General features: G+C 41.2%; 1 protein-coding gene across 1 annotated transcript; it reads right to left on the reverse strand.

Annotated features, from left to right (window-relative positions):
• Window positions 1-8,282: 8,282 nt before the first annotated feature.
• noto (notochord homeobox) lies at window positions 8,283-9,849 on the reverse strand. The gene is made up of 3 exons (XM_033643513.2): window positions 9,108-9,849; window positions 8,832-9,019; window positions 8,283-8,715 (listed from the first exon to the last, which is right to left on the reverse strand). Exons 1-3 carry the CDS (start codon window positions 9,496-9,498, stop codon window positions 8,509-8,511), a joined length of 786 nt encoding a protein of 261 aa, XP_033499404.1. The 5' UTR covers window positions 9,499-9,849; the 3' UTR covers window positions 8,283-8,508.
• Window positions 9,850-11,786: the final 1,937 nt, after the last annotated feature.

Here is an 11,786-nt window from a genome sequence, read left to right on the forward strand (position 1 = left end):
CTGAGTATCTTCAAATGCCTCATATCCCTGAAATCTGTTCAACCAATCTTAAAAGTTATGTAAGTCAATAATTCATAATGATTTATTAAAGACTTTATTTTATGACATAAAAAAATACAAAAAACATGTTTTTTTAAATCCGATTTTATGAAATAAAAACAAAACATTTTGAGTTATTTGAACTATGTACGTTTTTTATTTTTTGAGATATGTTCATTTTTATGAGCAGAATGAAAACCTGTTTTAATGGTCTGATTCTTTAGAAATATTTCCCCAGTAACTACGTTGGTATTTTTTTAGTATTTCATATCCCTAAAATCTGCACAACCTAAAAGCTAAATGCTTATCTAACTCATTAAACAATAATAATTGATGAAAGTATTGAAATTGTGTCATAAATTAAAAAAGAAAATACAACAGACACTCCTATCGACCTGCCTCTCTGCTGGCGCTACTGTGCATTTTCACCATCTTTTGACCGCTTGTAGCATAACGTGATGACGTCATCACACATGGACAATGTGATGGCATGAAAGGTGGAAGTCTTAACTTTCTGTTGCAAAAAGACTGAATGCTTCAGCTCTCATAATTTTTGAGTTAAATCAATTTTCAACAGGATTATGAAAACAACAACCCTCCTGCGGCCGCCTGTAGGAGGCCTGTTTCCAGAGGCTTAAATAGTTATATTTTGTATTTATTTTATCACCGAGTTTAAAAGAAAAAGTGTCGGTGGGTTTGGAGGGTACAGTATGTTTTCTTTTTTTAAAAATCACCAAAATTTCTCAATTCTTCACGACCAGAAACTGTAAAAACAGCAAGTATTGTTAGATTTTCAAATTTCCAACCGTCCTTGAACACATCATGTGAAGCAAAGGCTGCCCTCATCTTATAACAGTGATATGTCATCAGAATCACTTTATTTGACAGCTCGTATAAAATTTAGCCAAAAATAAACAGTTTGCACACAAGAGAGAAAAACTGAGACTTTTTCCAACTCCAGGATTTCATCTTCAACTTTTAACTTTCAGTCATCAAAGGGTAAGTTTTAAAATCTAATAAGTCATTTATGGTGGAGGGAGGGTCATGTGTTTTCCTCCAGTCACTCAGGGAGGGTCAAGGGGAAACATTTGGAGCTTCAGGGAGGGTAAAAAAAGTTCTGACAAGTTCCTCCTCTGACAAGTAAAGAACAGTCCCTAAAACGTGTTTTACACATATTTAATAGCCACATTACACACACAGTTTCCCATATGAGCGATATAGCAAAATGTGTGTAATGCTTTATTAAATAAAACATTAAAATACAACAAACGAGCTCCAAGACAGCAAATTAGAGTCTAAAATTAATTTAACAGCGATTTATTAGGAAATCAGTTCATCAATAAAGAAGATAAGAGTGTGAACTGCAACAGACTCTAGTCCTGCAGGAATATTATAGAGACACAATCCAACATGTTTTTGTTTGTCATTTTACTCGTGGGCGCTGGTGTGCGTAAAAGACGCACGGTGGATAAATTACGCATTGTTTGAAAAGCCGCAGACTCCAGGTTCCTTCCTTCTGTTTGGTCTTTAACTTTCTCCTCAGCGCTCTGTGTGTGTGTCTGCTGATGTGAACAGGAACTGCTATTTCCTGACAGAAACACAATCAGTCCTCCCACACAGGGCTGAGGAGAGCTCCTCTGGTCAGTGCCCGTGTCAGGAGCCATTGTGCGTCCCTTTCAGGACGGGACAAAGGGCAGCTTGTACTTCAAACGCTGGTAATGAAAGCTAATGACTATTAGATGGAGTAGAGGGGCCTCGGTGTCCAAATAAAATGCAAAGGAGGATTTTCTTCTTCTTTACAATCGCCTGCCCTAAAACGCGTGATGGTGAAATGAAGTGCTCTCTCCTATTGGAGCTGCAGGTTATTGCTCTCCATGAGAACTTTCACACCTTCACACAGCTGCATCACAATCTGACGCTGAGGACCGCGGCTCAGTCACGTGACCAACGGCATCTAAATTTACATACAGACTCTTAAAGCTGGTGAGAGGTTTGGTTCGTTAGCAGTTAAAGTTACGGCTGAGTCACGTAGACAGATTAAAGGGATAGTTCAGATGTTTTAAGTGGGGATGTAAAGGTACTGATCCAAACCTGACATAAAGACAAAGCAGTGAAAATACTCTAAGTATAGTTTGCACTTAAACTGATATAAACTTTTTTCAAGTGTGACTGTTTTTAAGGTGGCTAAAATACGTCTAATACCTGACCATCGTCCTCACAGTACAGTGCTTAGCTTCTGTGTCACATTCCAGTTTGCGTCTCCAAGTTGAGAGCATGCTGACTGACATCTACTGTAGGTAATACACTGACTGTGTGTAAGTACCAGGGCTGCCCCCTAACAGTCGACCAGAGAGGTCATTAGTTGGCAAGATTTCGCTGGCTGCTTGGTCGCAGATAAAAAGTGAAACTCTATGAGGAGCTGCACCTTGTCAAAATAAATCCAAACCTATATGACTGAACCATGTGGGAGTTTAATTTGAAAGGACAGACACAGGAAGTGTCCACGCTCAGCAGTCAGACAGGAGTCAGGTTAATCTCCAGGGCTGGTACCTGCGGTTATTCCACAGGCTAGTTAATAACATGTCGGGCAGGAAATCCAAAGTGTGGGATCATTTTGAGAAGGTGAAGGACGAACCCAAGGTGATATGTAAACTCATCTTCATTGGTCGACTACAAACATGACGTATCATCTGAAACATGGAAGTAGCTACATGCCCATTAGCCCACAGCGTCATTAACAGGCGGCTCGCTCAGTGTGTGACGTGCACTTGGAGATAAAATATAGGCCTATATTAATGAAGGTCCATTAGTACGGTTTTGTATTTGCAATTAAAAGTTGTAGGAGTGCAGAAACAAAGAGTGCACCGTACAAAAGACTAGAATAACATAACAGTAGGTGCAATCTAATATAAAACAGGTCACAGAGGAGTGATGACAAAAAGACACACAACACATTAGAGCTCAAAAAGTATGTTTGTAAGCTGCACATTAGTACCAGGCTGAAACTATTTAGCTATTTTCCAAGTAAAATGAGAAACATTTTCTGGTTCCAGCTTCTGAAATCTGAGCATTTGTTGCTTTCTTTTGTCAAGTTTAAAAGTAAACTGAGCATCTTCGGGTTTTTCGTTGCAGCCCAGTCGTCAGAAGGAAATGTGGAAGTGTACGTTTCTGCAAACCATGAATACTTTACATTTGTACGTTGAACACAAATCATATCAGTGTTTCTTAAGTGACGTAGTATCAGAGCCGACTTTGTCCTCAGGATGAAGATGTAACAGTTTCCTTTCATGCGGAGCTTCACGTCAGACCCTGCAGAGAGTCTTAAGAAGCCCAGCCAGCGTTGGCTCGTCTCCAGCCGTTAAGGTGCCCTGTGCTAATTGGGACGATGAGCCTGGTGACCCCCGCCCTCCCCTCTCCAGGACTCTCCAGGTTTTCCCAGGCCTCTGACTGCTTCTTTCTTCCCCTCAATGGGATTACGTTGGGCTGTGGAGAGTGCAGAGGAGGGGGCAGCTCTGATTCCCGGCTGATCACATCAGAAACGGCTCTCTGGGGTTTTTACACAAATTCTGCTCCTTCAGCCGTAATCAGCCGGAGCAGAGACACCAGGAGAGAGCAGGTGGGGGGCCAGATCAGCTCCTATACTGTTTATTAAACTTCTCTCTTTGATACTGTTACCAGCCGATGTCTCCCTCCGACAGCTCCTCTGCTGCTCACAGACGTGGTGTGCTGAGGTTACATGTGCACGCTGAATTCAAAACCAGTTGGGAGGCTGTGTAAAACATAAATAACTACAGAATGCAATGATTTGTATATACACTCATTCTGAAACATGTCACTGTGTGACTTCTCCTGTTCGTTAAGTGTTTGGAAGCTGAGGACACTTATTTAGTGTAAACAGAGCTGTGCAGCTCTTTTTATTGACCTGTCCAAAGCTTTTGACATGGTTGACCGTCTTATTTAGACACAGAGGTTGACTAGTATTAGTATATCTGACCAAGTGATGGGCTGGTTTGTCAATTACCTCTCAGAAGGGTAACTGAAGGGTAAATAAACCTCTAAATAAACCTCTCTAACTGGCTCAGCACTTGTAATGGTGTACCCCAGGGTTCTGTGTTAGGTCCGCTCTTATTTTTAATTATATCAACAGTCTTGGTCAAAATTTGGATAGTACCAATATTAATTTTTATGCTGATGACACAGTGATATATTGTGAGGCTGTGGCTAAACTGCAGGCTGTCTTTAACGTTACACAGATTCAGCTTTCACAACTAAAGCTGCTTTTAAATGCTGATTAAAACTAAGGTAATTATTTTTGCAAATGCTGGGAAGAAGGCTGTGAACACTCCTGATGTTATTTCTGCTCAGGGAGAGAAGTTAGCCTCTTGATGACTTCGATTCTTTTAAACCTCAGGTTGATGATCTTCTTCAAAAGCTGAGGCTGACGTTTTATTTTTAGAAACAAGTCCTGTTTCTCCTTTGAAGCCTGAAAAACACTGGTTGTTGCCACATTTTGTCAGCGTTCAGAGGTTTAAATACTTGCGAAAGGCAGGTCTGAAAGCAGCACAAGAAAAGTGATGTCGCCGCAGGTTTCGTACGGTTAAACTGTCGGACTGTTTGCAGTTTTTCATAAAGTAACCATCCTTATTTGTGAACGACTGAGCCTTTCGAGGACGCCCCATTATACCCAGTCATGATACTTTAACCTGTCACCAGTTCACCTGTTTACCTGTGGAATGTTTTAAACAGGTTTTCTGAGCATTGCACAACTCTTTTATTGGTACTTGTTGCAGGTATCAAATTCAGAATGAGTGTATATTAACAAAAATAATAAAGTTCATCAGTTTGAACGTTAAACATTTTGTCTCTGGACTGAATTCAACTGAATAAAGGTAAAAAAAAAAAAGATTATAATTCTATTTTAATTTCCGTTTTACACAGCGTCATATCTTTTGTGGAGTTGGGGTTTTGGTTTGCTGGAAGCTAAAAGTCGCTGATGATACATTTATTAAGAGAGAATATTAACTGTGGGCCTGACGTCCTGCTGCTGAGGATTAAAGAGATGGAAACGCAGCTCTGTGTTCACATCAACTCTCTTTGTTTAATATGATGGAGTTATCCAAGACTGGACTTTCAGGTTGACCACCCCAATTAGCTGCTCTGATGGACTCATTTGCTGCATCCCAATCCTTTCTGCACGCTGTCGTCCCTCCTGTTTTATCCCTCATGTCTGCCATGCAGGCTTCAGCAGACGTTATGTTTCCACCTGGAAGGAAAGAAGTGCAGTTTGAATAGAGCAGAGACGGGACGCCCGCCGGGGGTGGGAGGGCCTGTGTGAGCCCTGTGTGTTGAGGAGCAGTGAGAACGGGCATATTGACCGTTTAAACAGATTAAACAGTGAGACCCAGCTCTGTCGCCCCGAGACAGACTGACCCCGGGTTACAGAGCGCCACAGATAATCCCTGAGAGGGTTATTTATTTACTTAGCTGAAACCAGAGGGGAACCCGAGTCCGTCCCAGAATGAAACTCAGATCAAACCCGGGAGGAAATGTCTCGCCATGTCTCCATCATCTTCACACCGGGCGCAGGGGGAGATGAAAGGAGCAATAAAGAGAGGTCATAGGTCATGATGATGATTTGATTGTGGTACATTAGAGAGGAGACGAGTTTTCTCTCCAGAGATAAATCAGTTTATGATATTGATGTGCAGATTATTAAACCAACATCTTTACAACAAGGCAAACGATCAGTTAGTATTTAAACCAGAGTCTCATCTGATGGTTCAGTGAGCAGTTTGTGCTGTACATTTAATTAATTGTGAAACTCCTCATAAATTATAAAACTGTTTTTGAAATTTTGATGTTTCGGTTGTTTCTCGGTTTAAATGAGTTTGACATCATCAGCTGCTGACTGGACAAAATTATGACTATGTCACTCTGATATTTCACATAAACCTGTTTGTGACTTTTTTAGTCTTATGTCATCCTAATTTAATGTTAACGAAACGAACGAGACCAGTTTCTAAGGGGCTTCAAAGAAAAAGTTCATATTTAAAAAACACATCTTCAGGCAGGGGCGCAGCAGCAAATACTGGACCCTACACATCAGCACTCTCTGTGGTGAAAATTCTTGATGCATTGCAGCATAATCTAAGTCTCATCTATCCAGTCATATGTTTAGTACTTCACAGACATGCATTTTCACAAAAATATCAAGTTTAAAACACTTCCACCTTCAAGTAGCACGACCTGAGCGAGCCTTAGCACTTGTAAGGATATGAGCTTCAGCAGAGTTCAAACGCACATGCGTGTCCAGACATGCTGCTCAGCTGTGAAAATGCATGTGTTTACAAAGTACTGTGCATGAGACCGGATAAATGAGACTTGGGTTAGGGACTGTCTGTTATTTATGAGAAGGGAGGGGGCGGTGCAAAAACAGAGAGGCATGTCAAATCATTTTTTAAAGACTGGAGAGGGAATTGTTTTTTCGTTTGGCTTCTGGGAGGGACATACAGATTTAAATGGTTGTATTTTGTATTCATTTCACTGCTAGTTTTTAAAGTCAACGTGCTTTTTGGAAGGCACAAAATGATACCATTTATCACAGCCAGAAACTGTTAAAACAGAAACTATTATTGGATTTTCAAATTTCCGACAGTCCTTGGACACATCATGTGCAACAAATGCTTTTGTAAGAAAAAAAGCCCAGTGTGCACCGCGCTCAAGTGTGAGTTCACGTGCTTTCACTGGTCTCACGCACAAGCGCACACGTGAGCACGGTGTACAGTTAAAGCTACAGGCTACAATGAGGCTAAAAACAGAGTTCAAATGAGGTTTTTCCAAACAACTTTTTATGTCGGGGCTTCAGGACACTTGGATCACTACGGACGAGCAGTATGGAGATATTTTGTGGTTTCAATTATGTGTTTTTGGACGTTTGAATCTGGGGCGCCGTCAGCCTCCATTAGGTGGAGTTGTGTTGCTACCTCCTCTCCCCTTGGATCTCTGCAAGTGATGTGAGGACTCTAAAACTTCACCTGAGCCTCCCTCGGCATATGGGTGAGTAGATAATGGCTGAATTTTCATTTTTGGGTGCACTATCCCTTTAAACATTATAATTAAAGTCTTTAAATAAAGTCATCAAGTAAAATTGCAAAAAATAAACATTTGTTTTATCAGATTTTACAAAGCATAAAACATGTTGATCCAAAACAGCTCTTAATGTAGAAACATGATATTTCTTAATACTCCATTAGTTATTGAACTATGTACATGAGATTTTGAGACATGAATATTTTAATGAGCAGAGTGAAGAGGCGTTGTGATGGATTCTGTGAACTCTCTCACAGAGCTCCTAACTTTTAGTGAGGAGTCGTAGCTTAGGAGTGATTTAGGAAAGTTCTCAGAGCAGCTCTGAGCACTGAAGGGACAGAAACCTATATCTTACTGAGGAGGTGTGGTTGACCCTGTTGTCAGGTGGGATGTGTTCTTTTAAGGGATGTGATTGGTTGTCCTTTTTTGACCCTGTAATGTGAGGACACCCGGTGGAAATGAGATGAACTGCAGACAGTGAAAGTGTCAGTGTGATCGCTGCTGATGGAAGGTTGAGACAGACTCAACTCATCACTGATGTGTTTTTACAGTTTTCTCAGTGTCCTGATCGTTAGGTAGGAAATGTGTGCGTATCCCTAATGACATCAACCACACATTTTATTCCTGCACCATCTAATCTGTAGCATTTCATTAACTCACTGTCGTCCAGTGTTTGGAGAATATTTCTCTGACCTCTTTGTGTTTCCACTTTTTTCTCCTCTGATTCAGAAACTCTTCTTAAAAGTCCTCTCTGCTCCCAACAGTTGTTTTTCCCCCCTTAGGAGCTCTTTTAAGATGCTCTGTGAATAACTTTTATCTTTACCAGACCCTGGTCTTAATCTTAAAAGGTCTTAACAGGATTTCGTCTTCAACTTTTAACTTTCAAACATCAAATTGTACGTTTTAAAATTCTAATAACTCATTTATGGTGGAGCGAGATTATGTTTTTCCCCAAAAAAAGTCACACTCCAGCCACCCCCCTCTCCTGATAAATAAAGAACAGTCCCTTACACTGCTTTGTAAAGGGATGTTTTGATACAGTTTGGCTTTTGTTAAACATGGATCCCTCAATGACTTCACTGATAATAATAATAATAATAATAAATGAGGATTTCTTTAACCTGTGAAACATCTTTAACTCTTGGCTGAATGTGAAGGAACGAACAGGACGAGGTTTGAATTAATGTCATAAAATATATTTCTGAATGTTTCATTCAAATGTACAAAAACTGAAACACATGAAGTGAACTTATCAAAGAGCAATAGCAGTAGAAAATTAAATATATAACTATACATCTATTAAATATCCATAGTTGGAGACACGCGCCTCTTTTCTCAGCAGTATGTACAAACAGTCTGAAACAGTCCGGGGATGTTCGGTCAGCAGTGATCAGCCGAATCATCAGACACGTCAATGTCCACGTCCAGGTCGGAGAACTCCTCATCCTCATCTCCTTCATCTCCGTGGCCTTGAGATCCGGGACTTTTCGGCGGAGCAGCCAGACCCAGTTTGGCCAGCTTGGCCTGCTGCTGCTCCAGACTCTGTTTGCGCCACTTGATGCGCCGGTTCTGGAACCAGACTTTGACCTGGAGAGAAAAAACAACACGCATGTTAAAAATATTAGAACAAGAAACGCGTTTAAATGTTTCTGAGGCTCCACTCTAAGTGTCTAAATCATTATATTCCATTCATATGTTCTCACCTGAGCTTCTGTGAGCTGCAGAGCCGAGGCCAGGAGGAACCGTTCGGACCCGACCATGTACTGCTGCCGGGCGAACTCCTTCTCCAGCCTGGAGAGCTGCTCGCTGGTGAAGCTCGTGCGCATCCGTTTAGACTTCCCACCTTTAGTTTTGAACGAGTGCAGCCCTGCGTTCACTTTGGACAATGAAGCTGCAAAGAAGAGAGGACACATTTAATCACACTGCGACACGGAAACAGTTTCAGACTCGTCATGCTCTGGTAGTTCTACTCTGTTTACCTTGTGCGTAAAATGCTCCACGACACGACGGCTGGTAGGTGAAAGGCGGGCAGCAGTACACTGGGTGTCCGGGTTGTGTGTGAAGCGCTGAGTGCAGCACGTTTGGAGAGTAGACGTAAGGTGCTGTTGACATCGGTAAACCCACGTGTCCGGCGAGCGGCAGCACCGGGACTGCTGGTTGATATTTCTCTCCGCAGTGTGTGGGACTCGCCCGGCAGCTGCTCGTCTCCTCCGGCTTGGCGAGCAAAGCATCGATGGTGAAAGATTTCCCACTTGGAGGCTTCGTTGTCTGCGCGCACTGGCTCCCCTGGTACTGCGGGTACAGCGATGCTGGTGCGTAATTACGCACAGAGTATCCATAAGCTCCAACTGGTCTGTTCGGCACCTGCATTCTGTCTGATGGTTTTAAAAAGTGGTAAAATACAATCTCAGCAGAAACAGGCTGTGGCTCCTCCAGGTGCAGCAGGAAGGTGAATGTTGCTGCTGCTCTGTGGAGAGTCCTGATTTATACTCCAGCCGGACGCAGAGGTGTCAACAGCCCCCCACCGACCCTTTGTCTTTCTAAGTAGCAGATGAGAGAAACGAACATCGCGACAACGTATCCAATTAATTGGTGGAGTAGTACAAGCTGGGATTGTCAAACATCCTCAGCCTTTGAATGACGAGGCTTTTGAAGAGTGGCGGGGGGAGGGGAACTCCAGAGATTTACTGGCCCTACAAATTCTTGCATGGATCTTAAGTCCAAATGTAATCATTACCGCTGGGAGAGCCTTGATGTTCCCGAATCATCTTATTTGGAGCCTTTTAAGTCCTGGCTGGCCGACAGATGCTTTAAGCAGCGTAACAAGTCGCTTCACAACTGGAGGCTGACTCCAAGCTGCACACAGGATCCACTGTTTCTTTAATCTGACGCACTCTTTACGCACTCCTTCAACCTTCTGATTCAGTCATAACCAAGAGTTAAATTTGTGTTTGTCTCAACCAGCTGTAAACTGAGACTCATTGCTGTGTGTAAACAGCCCATCACCTCTTTCCTGTATAAAATGAACGGCTCTGTGTCCAAAGTGTGTCTTTTAACAGCAGCGGTGTCGCTCCTTAAAGCGGAGTAACTGCTGTGCGTAATGGAGGCGTCAGATTCAGCAGGTCTGGTGGGGAGACAGAGTGGTGCTGCTGGTTTTTACCAAACTGCAGCTCCACTAATCTGAAACACTGCGTTAATCCACAGGCTGATCCATCCCATCATCAGACTGAGAAAGGCCTCTGCAGCTCTGATTGAGTCCTAAAACAAGTTTGCCTGAAATCAGATGGTGGATTTATTTATTTATTTATTTATTGCGTATGAATATAACACATCTCATCAGGCTGCTCACAGAGACCCATAATTTCTGAAATACATTTTGCACCGGAAATGCTCCCCTTTGTTTTATTAGTTTCTCATTAAAGGTCTGAAGTTGCTGCGGCTCTTTAAAGGAAGTGATTTGCTGTCTCAGCACAAAGACGTTCGTCTCTTTCAACTCGGATTATTGCCAGCTCTGCAAACGTCCCCGGCTCATTTCCATCATTTGGAGGTGGCACAGTGGCTCCGCGGAGCTTTAAGTAACTGTTAAAACACATTTAAACACCGGAGCGAAGCGCAGGTCCCTTTGAGTTTTATTTATTCTGCTTCACTGACACCAGAATGTCTAATGAAGAGCGCAAACACAGACTTTCTCAACCTGCACTCAACAATGAGGAGGTTTCTTCTGATGCCTTTATACGACCGGACCACCCACCCCATCATGACCCCTGAGCGCTGCTGAGCACTGTACTGACAAGTCACTGAATTCACCTTTTAATGCTGAAGCCTCTGTGGGACAAAACAAGATTTCAGATGTTTTTTGAGTCAAATCTGCTTGAAAAAATATTAAATAACTTTTAATATAGAGCAACAATGAGCTCAGATCAGAGACATGTTCAGAAAAGTGTTAAAATAAGTGAAATAAGTGGAATTAATTCAACTTTTAAAGACGTTTTCGTCTGTCAGACTGAATATAACTCCTAATCTGTCCTCTCAGAATCCTGCAGATGTTTTGATTGACAGAAAATTTGATAACCAGTTTATCTTTCAAGTAAAAGACAAAAAACTGCAGGTTAAAGTTTTATTTATTTATTTATACAGTTACAGATGACATGGACAGAACACATTCATTAACATTTCTGTAAATGTGCAAGTTTAAATCAGTTTAGCTAATTTTCAACTGTCGTCCCTCTGCAGTAATAATAATTATAATAATAATATTAATAATAATAATGATCAGAAATACTTTATTGATACCTGAAGGGGAAATTATGATTCGTTACAGGCAAAGAATACAGAATTATAAAAAGTAAGAAAAAGAGTATGAAATAGAAGTATGTAAATATAAAGTAATAAAACAAAATAAAATAAAACTAGTGTTACAGTCAGAAATCTAAATTATGTATTGTGCTGTAATGTTCACTACAAATATATACATCAATAGAATAAAGTAAGAATAAGAATAGACATAAGAAGTTATGTACAGTTATGTGAATACTGCAGGTTAAAAAAGTAATAAGTGTAATAACACTAATAATAAACTTAATTTATAGAGCACCTTCTGAAACACAGTTACAAAACTGAATAAAAGAAAAAGCAGATAAAACAAGATAAAAATAATA

The sequence above is a fragment of the Epinephelus lanceolatus genome, chromosome 15 (assembly GCF_041903045.1).
Source record: "Epinephelus lanceolatus isolate andai-2023 chromosome 15, ASM4190304v1, whole genome shotgun sequence".
NCBI lineage: Eukaryota > Metazoa > Chordata > Actinopteri > Perciformes > Serranidae > Epinephelus > Epinephelus lanceolatus.

Excerpts from the sequence above, each read along its gene's own strand:
- noto (XM_033643513.2), bottom strand. The coding sequence starts at position 9,498 with ATGCAGGTGCCGAACAGACCAGTTGGAGCTTATGGATACTCTGTGCGT. Across the intron at positions 9,020-9,107 it reads TGGAGCATTTTACGCACAAG|CTTCATTGTCCAAAGTGAAC; the intron begins GTAAACAGAGTA and ends TCTTCTTTGCAG. Across the intron at positions 8,716-8,831 it reads TGCAGCTCACAGAAGCTCAG|GTCAAAGTCTGGTTCCAGAA; the intron begins GTGAGAACATAT and ends TTTTCTCTCCAG.